At 39.9% G+C, this 15,158-nt stretch overlaps 1 protein-coding gene across 5 annotated transcripts in view; it reads right to left on the reverse strand.

Annotated features, from left to right (window-relative positions):
• CDK8 (cyclin dependent kinase 8) overlaps window positions 1-15,158 on the reverse strand; it is a 65,311-nt gene that overhangs the window by 33,791 nt on the left and 16,362 nt on the right. For 4 of the 5 annotated variants that reach the window (XM_048933690.1, XM_048933691.1, XM_048933689.1 and 1 more), the window contains exons 2-4: window positions 12,289-12,364; window positions 6,131-6,241; window positions 4,245-4,385 (exon numbers count right to left, since the gene is read on the reverse strand). In XM_048933690.1, the coding sequence (XP_048789647.1) occupies window positions 4,245-4,385; window positions 6,131-6,241; window positions 12,289-12,364 (328 nt within the window). Of the gene's footprint in view, window positions 1-4,244; window positions 4,386-6,130; window positions 6,242-12,288; window positions 12,365-15,158 lie in introns of those variants that run through there. The other variant, XM_048933692.1, reaches the window with a different exon arrangement.

Raw genomic sequence — 15,158 nt, forward strand, 5'->3', positions numbered from 1 at the left:
ATCGAGGTTAACATCCTTTGATTCAAGAGCTCTAATGTGGAAAATGGTAAATTGGCATAATAAAAGTTCCATGTATTTCACTTTGCCTAAGGCACTTATTTAAGTGATTCACAACTAGAGCCTGGAAAGTGACTAAGATGTTGGCCTACAAAAAAAACACCCTGGCAGAGGCTTCTCCTCACTTACTGAAAGCATATCTTCAGTATTCTTGCTGATCCCAAAGCTGGCAATAGGCATTCTTGGGAAGAGCTCAATCTGAGGAAACAAGCTTCCAACCAGCACTGTATTTTACCCACCTGAAAGCTCATTACCAAGAAGTGCTCACCCCAAAACAGCAGCTGAGCTGCAAGCTAGGAATACATTAAAAATGTTGCAGTATCATGTGCTATCTCTAGTATGCATATGGTCATGTAGATCATAATGCAATTCCAGACTATTCAGGACGTTAATGTTATTGACAAAGCCTGACAGAGATTATCAGTGCTTTGGCAAGAGACTGGAAGACAGCAATGGGAAGCAGAAAAGCAACACTGTGCTACCGACATCCATACCTGGCTTGCCAAGTGGCAATACATCCACTCACACCGTGCACAAAGTAACTGGCCAGACAACATAGTCGAAAGGTTTGCCAACAAAAAATGCCTTGTAACAGCACCTCAGCTGCAGAACTTTAAGGAAGAGCCATAAGATCCTCTTTTTTTGCTTTCAGCATTGCAGTACGAGGTGAGTACATCAAATATTTTTGGTGAAAACCAAGTTAAATCACAGCTTAATCTTACTGTCACTACACAAAACCAATGGAGAAGTGTGCATCTCTTAGCCAAGACTGGACCCAACCTTTGGTCAGGCCTACCATGCAATAACGTTACATAATAATGCATTTTCCAACATTACCATAAAAGTTGCTGTAACATGCAAAGGGGCCTCTATTTTGAGCCCAGTACTTGAAACCTTCCAAGCACGCTGCAGAGACCATCCTTTCTTTCCTTATGTTGCTGAGAATGCAGATTGATGAAAACAGATTTATGGCCAGTTTTCTACTTATGCTTATTTTTAGCGTAAATAAGCTCCTAAAGTACAGGAAGAAGTTTGATAGTTGGATAAAATGAAGTAGAACAAAGACAAGGAAGAGTAGTCAGCAAAACGCTGTGTGTTTCAAGCATGCTTGATAACTAAATTCAAAATATTAAAACTATAATTGATCCACTTTGTGGTAATTACGTGAAGTGTTCTTATTTCCTTCCTGCTACAGAGAATGAATAAACAATCTGTTTTCAATTGCTTCAATCATAAAATTAAAAAAAGCTAAAGAATATTCAAGTCAAATATGAAATTTTGAAAGGAATGACACTTGCTGAGAAATTTCACAGTACGTTTCAAAGACATGAAAAAGCTAACTACTTCGGCACAGCACTACTCAAAGATAATCAGCATCTTGCTTGCTAATAGAAATGGTGAACTGGCTTTCAGATAAGTAGTAAAAAAGAAACTGAAGACAGTTAAGTTATTGCTGAGGTCTGCATTCATTCACTTTGTAAAAAACAAACAAGGACTAAAAAGAGCAGATTAAATGTCTTCCTGCAGTTACTATTTCATACACTCACTTTATACAAATCTTATACAAATTAAGCCTCTCTAGTTCCTCTGCTATGAAGACATTTCACAATCTAAGCTCATGTGGTTTCAATAATCATTGAATTTCACTGTCTGTTCTGTGGATGCTAGCAAGAACATTGCTCTATGCTATGATTTCTTTCTGGTTACAAAAATCAGATCTCAAAAAACCTTCAAAACTTGACCTACCTAATGCTAACTTCAATAATGCATCTTAAAAAACACTACAAAATTGCACTTCAGAGACCAGTTTCTCAAAAAACTAACCTTAATCTTCAAAAAAATCCTTACCCTGTAAGATAGATGTACCAAAGAACAGATTTTTCTGCTGAAGTATTATATTCTCCAGCTCCTTACCACAGCCAAACAACATCACTCAGAGCTAACGTGTGAAATGAACATAAGCGTGTTACTTGGTCAACTCTGTGTCAGTATGCATATATGTTCAGATATAAATATACCACTTAAAAGACAGTCTATCCAGTCACCCTGTCAGGAGGTGAAACTGGTGACTAACATTTCTGAAGGCTGATATTACAGATATCCTGGAACAGAAACATCTCAGAATAAGCATCAACTGAGATGATTTTGCTTTACATCGGAACGTGCATGCTATTAAAGTCTCAACTTACAAGCATTAACCAGGCACCAATATGCCCCTATCTTGCTAAGACAGAATATTAGCAAGAACCCCTTCCCTTATTCAAGACATTTCCAAAAACTGAACATATGAAGAAAATATTTGACGTACAATTCTGTTTTTTGCTGCTGCATGGAATACACGCCATCCATATTCCACAGATTTTCTATTAGTCACATACCTCAAACTGAACATTTTGTAAAGAACCCAACGGTCTCCCTAAGAAGGACACTGCATGCAGCCCCTGCACAGCTTTTGTATGCTTCCTCATCCACATGGCTTGACAAGATTCCAGTTAAATGACCTCTCAGACTCTGCCTCAAGCTTTCGCCTTCTCCTTAGCTACCAGAAGATACTCGGTTGTGATGGTGGTTTTTTGCTGGACTGAGACCACCAACTCATTTCACACAGGTCAGAAAATGAGATGGTACTTGTTTTGGCTGTTGCCAACAAGTGTATTTGAGCTACAGACCTAGATGTGAAAGGCTCTGTAATAAATTGCCAATCTCCTGAGCCATCCAGTTAACAACATGCATTATTTTTTCCACTCAATTACATTAATACTTTTCTACTTAAGTTCATAAATTTTCTGAAGCCTTATAAAGTAAAACACCAGAAAATTCAGATTCTTGATGACAGGTCATTTGTTTTCCATATGCCACAAAAATTGAAGAGTACTGTTGCAGGCATGTAGTAAGGGCAAGACATTACCTTCTGGTTTAAAACCAGATGTCTGTGCAGTAACATACTATATATTCTTATATTACTTTTTGCTCCAGTATTTCATGGAGTGATGACTAAACCAACACAAGATTATTTTTTTCCCCTCAGTGCTGAACCTTTTGTTCAGTTTCTAAAACCAGGATCAAATTAGAAACAATATTCATGCAACACTGTTGTAAGAAAACAAGCTTCCTTGTTCTTCAGTTCTGAGAACATTATTATTTTTTCAAATATAGATGTTTTACCATCAGTTTAAAGAGACTAGCACACTACAGAAGCATTCATTAGACACAGAAACAGAAGACAAATAACTAGTCATTGACCAGATTTCAAGGAACACTATTAAAGCTATTTCAAAGACAAAAATTGATTCTAGCAGTTCCTGAGGAGCAATATGGAAGGCACCAAGCATAGAATAGTGCTGGTAATATCTACTCATGGGAATGACAGGTGAAACTCATTATGCTCTCATGTATTAATGAAATTTCAGTAATTAGAAGTCTCACGTATCATATTATATTGAAGAACGCTATAATATGTAAGAGGTATGGACAACTGGGTCAGGAAAACAAACCAGACTTCAAAATTATAGAACACTGTCATATGCCAAAACAAAACTATGGGCATATTTTAGAAGCAAATATTTAAGAATTGGCAGGATTTACTCATTTAAAACATTTAATGGAATCTGTTGGTTAAGAAATACTAGTTCAAGTTCAAATGCTTTCCTTACATTGCAGTTGGGATAAACATTAAGTCTTCAGCAGTTAGTATGGCTATATTTGTGATATAAATGCTCTAAAAAGCTAACTCTTGAATGCCATTAACTTAAGTGAAACTGACAGTGTTAGGAAGGTAGATTTTTTGTTTAATCTTCATTTCAGCAGCTCTTGTAGTCAACCATCTTCTCTCACACCTACCCGCACGCACTATCAACTATTTCTCAGGCCTGCAGTCATACTACCAGAGGCACATTCTGTAGTTTAACATGCCTGTTATTTAAATTAACAGTCAAAACCAGTTCATTTAGAAAAAAGTAAACCAGCCGTCTGATACGCTTCACTTCCATAAGCTTATTACAACATAGCAGGCTTTGAAAATTTGCACACAGGGCTGGCTGACTGCTGTATAAAAATATTCATTTTATTTTATTTTTCATTAAGGGCCACTTGCCCTTAGCACAGAAGATTGTTTCCCCAAAAAAACAAAAATAAAAAATCCTTGCCCTTAGTCATCCCAGCACTAAACCCACTGCAGATGAACTTACCAAATCCCTGTGCAACACCCAGTTAGCATGCAGGTAGTGAATACCATCTAGGATCTGATATAACAGTGACTTCACCATTCCCCGAGGTAACTGAACTGGTTTCTTGTTTGCTTTAGAAGCCCTGTGAAACTTGATTATATGCTGTAAAGAGGAAAGAAATCAAAATTTAAAAAAGTAAATTTTTTTCTTTTAAACTTCAGCATTACAGAAAAACATTGCCAGCCAATTCCTTACATAGATGACAGTTTTTTGCAAGCTTTCATAATTCATTCTCCAAATTAAAAACCCTTACGAACTAGAAAATGAGTACTATATGAAATAAGGCTAACACCATCTCTCAGAAATGAAATCATCAGTGCAAACTGCCTCGCACTGATCTTCCGTAGGTCTGAAGTTTCTGGAGAATATTTTTATTTGAGGCTGATATCTCTATATATCACAGCACAGAATTAAATTACTTTACTCCTGGATCATTTTACTTTACGTTTTCTCTTACGGTCGTGACACTAACATTCAAGATTTAAAGCCAGGTTCTTTGAAACTATATGAGGAGTTTCTAACTTTTAATTTAATCAAGAAATTAATCTGAGCTTAGTCCATACTCTCAAAAACATCATACAAAAGAGCTGTTGCTGACTGAACAAAGCTACAAGTTTGTCTATCTTAACATCAGTCACCAGGCCACACACAGAAAAACCTTCAGCAATTGTCTGCATACACAGGCAATGACATCTAGCAACACAAGAGAGTCCAAAAACCTATGTTGTCCTAACACTCAAATCCCAGATGCCACTAACATAGAATCATAGAATCATTTGCCCAGGGAGGTGGTGGAATCACCGAGCCTGGGGGTGTTCAAGGAAAGACTGGATGTTGCGTTGAGGGACATGGTTTAGTAGGAGCTATTGGGAATAGGTGAATGGTTGGACTGGATGATCTTTTAGGTCTTTTCCAACCTTGGTGATTCTATGATTCTATGAACACAAGAGAGTCCAAAAACCTACGTTGTCCTAACACTCAAATCCCAGATGCCACTAACATTAATGGCTTTATGCCATATAGCATGTGTGTCAGTCTTGGTAACCATTATCTTGTTTCTGTCCTTTTGAGAGAGGGGTAATATCTAGAACAAACACTGTCTGTGATGGCTCATGTGATTATCATACTCATGTGATAATCAGAACCTAATCCCACCCTCACCCACCCAAAACTTGGCTTTGAACTGCTGCCACATGTTCTTCCTATTGTAATGAGGAAGGTCCTCTCTTTTCACTGCGTTCCTCAAGTTCCAAATGCCCCCTGGATACCTGACTACTCAACCCCCCAGGGCAGTTCCTCCTCTAACACAGTGTCCTCTCCCCAGTCTCATTATAACAAACTGCTGCACTAGCTGTGCCCAGCACATATGTGAGATTTCAGAACAACATTGAGTAAAAAGCTCTTTTACTGTAACATACGGATGATGTCCCCATTCTGTGCACTGCTGTTACTTTGACATCTTTTAATCATAGATGACACACAGGGTAGGTGAAACTCTACCCTATTTGCTCAATGTATGTTATTTTTCCAAGGCAATCCACCTTTTACACCACCAATTACACTTTCCCACACACATCATTTTAGCTGTAGCAAAGGATTAAATCTGCATTTAACTAGATTTTTAGCTACTGAGGGCTGAATGCAGGTTTTTGTCTTAAAGAGCTCACAAGCTAGCTGTATCGTGTGGTTGCCCAACATTTTCCATTGCTTTTCCTTTGGTACTGAAAAAGTTTCCAACACACACTGAGAGTAAGAGGCTATACTGTTTTTAAATCAATGCCTCTTCCCTGACCTTTCCCCTTTTCTGCACATAAAACTGACTGTTATCTATAAGTAATTCACCTTACCCAGAGGTCATGTTCAGCATAGTCAAAGAGAAGCCACACTTTCCTGTCAGCATGAGAAAGAAAGACCTTTTGCAGAGAAATGACATTTGGATGCTTGAGCTCCCGCAGCAACTGCAAAATAAACAAAGACCATAATGGTTATATTCACACATCCAGAGCTGTGGAAGGGCTAGAAAAATGAAGAGTAATAATAGCATTTGCTATGTATTCTACAATACAAACAACAATGACAAAAACTGAAAGAAAATAGCATCTTTTTCCCCTTTTTTCTTTGTTTTTTAAATGACAGAATCAGTCACTAGTTTGAAACCAAAGCCAAACACACAGTTTGTAACCCCCTTAGAGCAAACACTTCCTATTAATTTTCTTTAAATCTCAGTCAATCTCACTATTATCCAGGATCACAATGCTCCCTGAATAGCCAGCTGTGGCAGCTGCCCCTTCCTACAGGCTCTAATCTTTGACACAGCCATTTGGGGTATCCAATTTTCTCCGGATTCCAAATTATCTTGGAAACTCTGCATTGTGGTTGCAGTCATTCCAGGCAGAAGCTCATGACTCATGGAGCTCCTGTCAATGCAGTCAGCTAAATGAAGCTGTGGTTCACAGGATGGAGTCAGCTGATGTAAAAGGTCAGCTCCACCAAAAGAAGGCAGCCCAGCTCCCTCCCACAACATACGCCAGCTATGGCACTCACAGAAGCCATCCACCAAAACAGTTCACCAGTTCAGAAGAAAACTAACCCAGATACACAAAGGTGGCAATTTTCTGCTGAGTTACAGAGCTGCAGTGAATTGTGGCACTAACAGCAGACCCAGCAGCAGCAAAAGGACAGAACACAGCTTGGAGCAAAGACTTTCAGCAGCAGCGGGCCACCAAATCAGCTCTGCTGCCTTTAGAAACTGCAAGCTTAGTCACCTCTAAAAGGAAAACATAACAGACAGCACAAGAACTGAATGCAGAGAGAATGAGTATAAGCCTTACCAGTCATGTTACACTTTACTGTACTCACACAATTGCTGAAACAAAAAAACTTCTCGCAAGTCCCTAAGCAAACTACTCTCAAGCATGGATCCACAAGGTTGGAGGAATTTTTGTCAGCTTACAGATGGCGAATGGAACAGTTAAGTCTGCTGGAAATTATAACATTTTAAATAAAAGAGTGGCCAGCTTTTTTTTTTTTTCTTAAAGCCAAGGACAATTCAAACAAGTCCTTTAATATAAAATTAAAAATTAGAAAATTAGTATTTTATGTCTGAGATTGAATCTAATAGGAGAATTTTGATTTATTAGACAATAGAGGAAACGAGATAATTAGTTCCTTTCCATTGATAATTCAGTTTCATGCTAACATTTTAGCTGCTATTTAGAAAGTAGAAGGGCTATCCCAAAAGTAATGTCTCCTATTGTATGATGTTGGCTCGTGACATCAGAGGTGGATGTTGGTATTGTGGCAATAGAGCTGAACCTGCCTGCCAATGTTTTGTACATAGGAAAACTGCACAGTTCCAGTATGCTAAACTTCTTAACACACTTAAAAGCATTCAACAGAGGAATTTTAAGGCAAGATCTGAAAAAACAAGTGTGGAGTTCTGTAAACGTATATGATCCCTGCATAGCATAAGGATTGGGGTGAGAGGGAGAACACCACAGAAATGCCTGTTTGTTTTTGTCCGTTACAGGTGGGGGTCATTGGTGTTGGGTTGAGCCTAGCCAGCAGCTAAGCCCCCAAGAAGGAAGAGCACAGGTGAGAATACTTTTGGGTCAAGATAAAAACAGTTTAATAAGTGAAGAACCGGGAGAAGAAAGTAATCTAAAAGCACTAACTCATCACCTTCCATAAGCAGACTGATGCAGACTGCCTCCCACCAATGGTGACCTACCCCAAACCCATTTCCCCTCAGTTTTTAATGCTGAGAATGACGTTATAAGGCACAGACTATCCCTGTGGCCAGTCTGGCTCAGCTGTCCCTACTGTGACCCTTCCCAGCCAGCCCTCAGCCTTCTCACTGTGGGGGCAAAGTAAGAAAAAGTCAATGCACTGGTATGTTATCAACACTATTTTAGTCACAAATCTAAAACACAACATGTGCTGCTATGAGGAAAATGAACTCCATCTCATCCAGACCCACTACAGCATTGAAGACCAAAAGTAGGAGTCAGTCTCTTAAAAGGGAATGAGGTTATAAGGCTCAAAAACACACCATTCCAGTCCTTAAAGCCAGAAGAACTTTTTGTTCATTCAGTATAAATTCATGGTGCTAGCTCCAATTTATACCAAACATTTTGATGAACTGACTGTAACCAGAATATTTCATGACAGTACATAATTATATCTCCCAGACCAAAATCTAACCATATCTCCTGTGGTCTGATGACACTTGTATCAGCAGTCCAACTCTTCACACCCATACAACTCCCGGATAAAAGAGGATGACAATAGTCAGGGCTCCAGAAAGTATTCATTACCCTTCTCTTCACCTTCTGTTCCATTTGAAGTCCACCTGACTCCTTGTTCTCCATGTAACAAAAATCATCAGCTTTAAAAACCCATCCTCTTCACATCAAATGTGATCCATCTTAAAGAACACAAAAAGAATCTATCATCAAAGCTGGACCAGAACACAATGCAGAGATGAGAAACCTCCAGTAACCCAGCAGAATGGTGCCCTGTCTGCACAGCCAAGCAATATAAACATAATCCTCCTTTATTCATGCCAGGAATAGCCAGTACTGTGGATTATTAAATTCATAGCATTCCTTCTGATCTGCTACGTGCCAAGCTGCTGCTTTCCCACTTCCAAATTCAGCCAGAGGCAAGGTCTAAGTAGCAGAGGGTATACTTCCAAAGTGGGCACACACATACAGACCCGTACATGTAAACACACAAAGTACAGACATGACCAGTCACCGATAACAAAGGCAACAGAACAGTACCTCCTCTGCAGGCACACAGACACAAAACTTCACCGCCTTACTGAGCAACATAGCCACAGAGAAGCAAGGAGCCAACGCTCAGCCTGCTCACATGGAATCAGACACTTATCTCCCCTCCCCACTTCCACATGCTTATTTCTCCCAAACCCACCTTGATCTCAACCCTTCCTGCCTTTTACCCTTTCCCTGATCATCCTACAGTAAGTTCTACACAACCTCAGCATCCCTCCCAAATACTCAGTAACACCTCCGCATTTTCCTGTAATACTTGCAGCCATCTTACTTTCCCTCTCATCAGTTACAAAGCCCTCATTGAGTCTAGTCAAGGATAAGCCTGAGAGACTCCTTACGTGGCCCATCATCAGTGCTTTAAGAATTCTGGCTTTTGTTACTGCCATTGATACAGGCTGTTTATGATTCATGCATCTGTGTTCTCAGTATTATCACTCCTGCTGGCTTTTTATCCTTGTCTTTTATGCTGAATAGCTGTTAACCACATATTCTTACAGCCTGCTTTAAAAGCTGATGCATTTGGTCAAAGCAAGACAGCCACAAGCATCTCAGTGAACAGGATGGCTAATGCACATCAGCAAAACCATCAGAATGAGGAAATGATTGCTGCAGTGATGACAGATGATCCCTGAATTACTGTCTTGGAAAGGCTGAAATGCTCCAGGACAGAGATAACAGAGCAATAAATGCAGACGCTGTCTGCAGGACAGAAGAGCTCATGCATCACGTGGGCTGTGTTTCCAGCAACCTCACTCTCCATGAACCAGGCCTCTCCAGCACAAATGGCACGTGCCTTTCCCATTTGCCTCATGTCTAGCAGCTGACAGAGATCAATGAAGAAAAAACACTGCAAGAAACAGAGTATGCAACCAGCATGATATTGCTTCTTGGCCTAAGGACTCTCATACCCTGGTTTAGTTCTACAGAAAACACAGAAAGTAGACAAAAAATCGTTCACCCTAGCTCTCAGCAAGTGACTGTCTTTTTCATCTGCAATTAATATGATGATTCAAAATTGTTTCCACAGGCAGAAAGATTTCCCTTAGATCAGAAAGGCAAAACCTGGCTCACATTCAAAGAAATACAAATCTGCAGCTGATGAAGATGATGATACATCCTGTTTGACTTCAGGGACATAACCTTATGTCTGTCCCATCTGGGCTTGCCCTTGTTTTCATAAACATTGTTCAAGACACAGCAAGAGAACCAACAGCAATTGGTTCCTAATAGCATCCTAATAGCAAATCTTGGGCTCATACTGAGGTTCCTCTACCTCCCTCTTCAAATGCAGAAATATCCCACACCTACGGGCAGCTGAGGGACAGTAAATGAGTGTCCTGATGACACAAAATGCCAAGAGGAAAAAAAAAAAGGCACATTGCTGATTTAACTTTTGTGGTTTCCAAAATAATTGAGTCTTCCACATCACACATAAAAGGCAATATTTGCCAGCATCTCTCATGTCCAAGCACATTCAAACTATTAGAAGTTACGGAAATGTTCAGGGTCTGCTAGAACTAAGGAAATAGACGAAGAATCCCAATGACATGGGCACCTGTCACCAAGCTCAGCAGATTCTGCTCTTCACAGAAAATGTTTACTCCTTAGGAGCCCACTTTTAACATTTACTTGGTATTTTATTCCCTTTTCACAGAACTAGAGCTATTACTACTTCCTTTTATACAAAATCTCTCTATCATATTGCTTGTATACATACCTATAAACCAAGGCAGCCATTTCAGCTCTGGTCCCTGTCCTAGTCACAGCTCTTACTTTTAACTGATGTCATTCAATAACTATTTCACTTTCAGATGGTTTGACACTGTCAGACATCAGCCTGGATGTTTGCCTCAAATAGATGACTTAGAAAAGTAGGCTATGGGCATTTTTATACTTAAAAAGGTCACTTGAGTCCTAAACTAGATAGTCATTACAAGAAAGAATATTCACTGTATAGTTCTAAAAAATGAGTTCATAGTTTGATATACATCAGTGATTGCTTAAGTGATTCTGCTATTGTGACTAACATACAAAAGCTTCAGCCTCCAAAGAAAGTGAAGTGGATATATTTCACACACAAAACAAGTTGTGTCTAACTTCCTCTTAATACCACTGTGCTCATAAAAAGCATTCACTGGAATAGTCTAGAACACACTGCTAGTCTGCCATTCAGACCTGAATTTTATGTATGACAAATAATAAGTTCATTAATTAGATATACAGATTCCATCTTAGGACACAGCACTACTGATCAACTCAGTATTCATATATATGTGTGTATATATATATATATATATATATATATGTGTGTGTGTGTGTGTGTGTATATATATAAATATATATATAGAGTTTATATTATGCAGTTGTAATATATATACACAAATACACACATATATTACAACTACATAATATAAACAATCTAGGTATTATCTTTGATTTCCTTCTCCATATGAAGCTCCATTTTTTTTTTTTAACACAACATTATTTCACAGAAATGGGGAAAATCTGTTTAATGGAATTTAAAAAAAAAAAAAAAAAAAAGAAGAAGAAATAATTTGGAGGGGATACGGAGGTGATTTTCTTCTTAACTCCCCAAAACAACATCACAAGAAAAGTAAGGAAAAATAGGTAAATAAACCAAATACTAAATTCCATGATGAACTACTAAATCAACTGCAGGGAAATTTGATCACATCAGCACACCAAAAGCCAGATGGAAAACAAAGCAAAGCCAACAGGTGCTCAAGAAGTGCTGCTTCAGGTTACTCCAACTTTCTATCCCCATAATCACTTCTGGGCTCCACTCCACCCTTTGGTCTTGATGACCACTTCCACTATGATTTTGGGGCCTTTAGAGCACGCTCTGATTGTTCTGAGCCAAAAAGAATTAGTATCTCTTTAAGAAATAATTGAGGTAGTAATGCAAAAGTCAGATCAAATAAGTCATTTAAACCACTGACTCCAATCACATCTTGAAATTCTGCTTTTAATCTGCCCGAGGCAAGCAGTAAACTTTAACTGAAAAACAGGCATTCACCGACAGCAAGTAAAACAGGTGCATGCATTTCCATGACATTTCTATTTGTTTTATACCTCCATGATAAAAATATAGGACCCATAGTAGGATAACATGATTCAGCAAATAAAAACATGCATTCAATCAGTACTTTTAATAAGTCTGTTAGCTAGTAGAAAGAGCTGTTACTTACTGCTATTTCTCTGCATGCAGACATAGAAATTCCAGTACCTTCTATCTGCTTTAAAGCGTAATCTTTATCATCTTTCCTGTGAAAGAAGAAAAGAAATTTGTTTTAAAAATAGCACTACGAATTCAATGAGAGCTCTTTACCACCATGTCCATCCAAGAGATTTTTCACAGGGCTCAAAGACAACCCACTGTTCGCATCAACCTTTCTAAACAGAAAAGAGGAAAAAGTAGATTAATGGGCAGAATACGAACATGGTTAATGGGGAGAAAGAATGGAATGAAACTGTGAGTGGGCGAGAACAGATTTCAGCAAGAGGGCAATTACACCGAATCAGAAAGATGAAAGAGAGGGGACATACAAGAGCTGACACAGGAAAAAAGGAGCAAGGAGGACAAAGACAGAAGGCATTAAAATGCTTCTATATGATAAAAATTTAAAACTTACTGTCCTGGAAAACAGACTGGGACAATAATGAGCACAAACTCATTCACACATCCAAAACAATTAAAAAAACCCAAATACGGAGCAATTCTCTATTTTTCACCTTATACGAATGTTAGTAGTGTGAAGCCTGAAAACAATAAACTTTCATTATTAAGCACATAATTAAACCACGTGCCTAATGATGACGCTGTTCTAAGAATGAAAAGCAAAATGAGACATTTATGATGGACAGGAGATTCACAGAGCGCTCCAGGCAGCTAGCACAGGGCTTTCCTATGCTGCTGATGAAAGGTGAAATGATTTTGAGCTAGAAAAACTTCCCTCTGTCTTTTCTACCTCCCTTAGCTGGTAAAGGCTTGCAGCCATTATTGGATATAAATATGAAGCAAAATGGATTGGACAGGAGGTTATTCTCATTGTTCTATTCACTTATACACCTGATTTTCAAGGTATTTGGAGGGATCGTTATTGCATGAGAAGTGCTACTACACAACTGCTGCTCATACAAGCACTACCAGGGACAGGACATGGCGCAGGACTGCTCAGACTGAGGGTCTGCCATTGACCTGCCTGCTTTGATTTCATGGCAATAGGAGAACTCAGTACAGAAAGAAGTGCTGCCCTACAAATGGTGTTACAAGCACTTCTGGTAGCGCTGACTGCTGCCTTATACTTAGGATTGTGGACCTCTATTTTTAACTGATTAATTTTTTGCCAAATTAAAAGTCTAGATTAAAATTTTCCATAACAGATGGTACTTTCTCTGGGAATTCTTAGAAAAAAATAACTTCAGCTGTTTCCTAGAACAAAACTGGAAAAAAACCCCATGCATTTATTCTTGCTGAATGTTCTAGAATTATCACTTTAATGGGAGGTGGGGGGGGGGGGGGTGCAATAACATTGCGTCCTCTTTCTCCTCACAAGAACATACTCACATTGGATGAAATAAGAAGTTGGGAAAAATAAGATTTTTCAAACTGAAGAACAGTTTCAGACCTGAGCTCTGAGATGCTGTGCCCAGCCATGCAGCACTCTGTGGCTGTGTCCCCTTCACCACTTGCTCTTCTGCTCCTCCCAGCTGCTAAAATGCTGCACTCTGCTACTGGAAGCAAGGACGCTGTGCCCTGTCCTCCACTAAGCAAATGTTTGAGAGGAAACATAAGCATAGGTTGATACATTGGAGGGAAGGGAAGCCATCCAGAGGGACCTGGACAGGCTGGAGAAGTGGGCCCATGAAAACCTAACCAGGTTCAACAAGGCCAAGTGCAGGGTGCTGCATTTGGGTTGGGGCAATCCCAGGTACTGATAAAGGCTGGGGGAAGAACTCCTTGAGAGCAGCCCTGCAGAGAAGGTACTTGAAGATCCTGGTGGACGAGAAGCTGGACGAGAGCCAGCAGTGTGTGCTTGCTGCCCAGAAGGCCAACTGTATTCTGGGCTGCACTAAAAAAAGGTGGCCAGCAGGAGAGGGAGGTGATTGTCCCCATCTACTCAGCTCTTGTGAAGCCCCATCTGCAGCGCTGCGTCCAGGCAGTGCAGGAAGGACGTGGAACTCTTGGAGCGGGTCCAGAGCAGAGCACTGAGATGATCAGAGGGCTGGAACACCTCTCCTATGAGGAAAGGTTGAGAGAACTGGACTTGTTTAGCTTGGAGAAGAGAAGGCTCCGGGGAGACCTCATTGTGGCCTTCCAGTACCTAAAGGGAGCATATAAACAGGAGGGGAAATGCCTGTTTATGAGGGCGGATAGTGACAGGACAAAGGGGAATGGTTTTAAACTGAGACAGGGGAGGTTCAGGTTAGATATTAGGAGGAAGTTTTTCACCCAGAGGGTGGTGATGCATTGGAACTGGAGGCATTCAAGGCCAGTCTGGATGCGGCTCTGGGCAGCCTGGTCTGGTGGGTGGTGTCCTTGCCCATGGCAGGGGGTTGGAACTAGATGATCATTGTGGTCCTTTTCAACCCAGGTGTATTGGAACTGTTGAATCATGGCCTGAACCTCTGATTGATCACCTTTGGCAAGCACTGAGTCAGCTGTGGGAGCACAGGTGAAGGCGATTCAGCTGTGTGACTGGAAGGGATGGAGCCTGGCTCCACCTCTCCTAGACCCCATTTAAGGGCTGACTGCCACGAAGGAAGGATCTCTCTCTGGAGATTGCCTCTCGTGGAGTTTCTTGCAAGCCTACAACACCAGTGAGCACTTTTCATTTCTGATTATCTTTTCCAACGTGATAATCTTACTTGCTTAACTTCTCTGTATGCATAATGATCATCCAATACTTTACAACATCTGTATAATGATCTTATACCAGGCCATTCTATAATTGCATACAGTTAAAAAATAAGTAAAATTTAGGGTAAAGCTCACTGTAAGCACTGCACTATGCTCTCTTCCAGAACAAGAGAGAAAATAACAGATGACTTAAGGCTT

Source organism: Lagopus muta, chromosome 1 (genome assembly GCF_023343835.1).
Source record: "Lagopus muta isolate bLagMut1 chromosome 1, bLagMut1 primary, whole genome shotgun sequence".
Lineage (NCBI taxonomy): Eukaryota > Metazoa > Chordata > Aves > Galliformes > Phasianidae > Lagopus > Lagopus muta.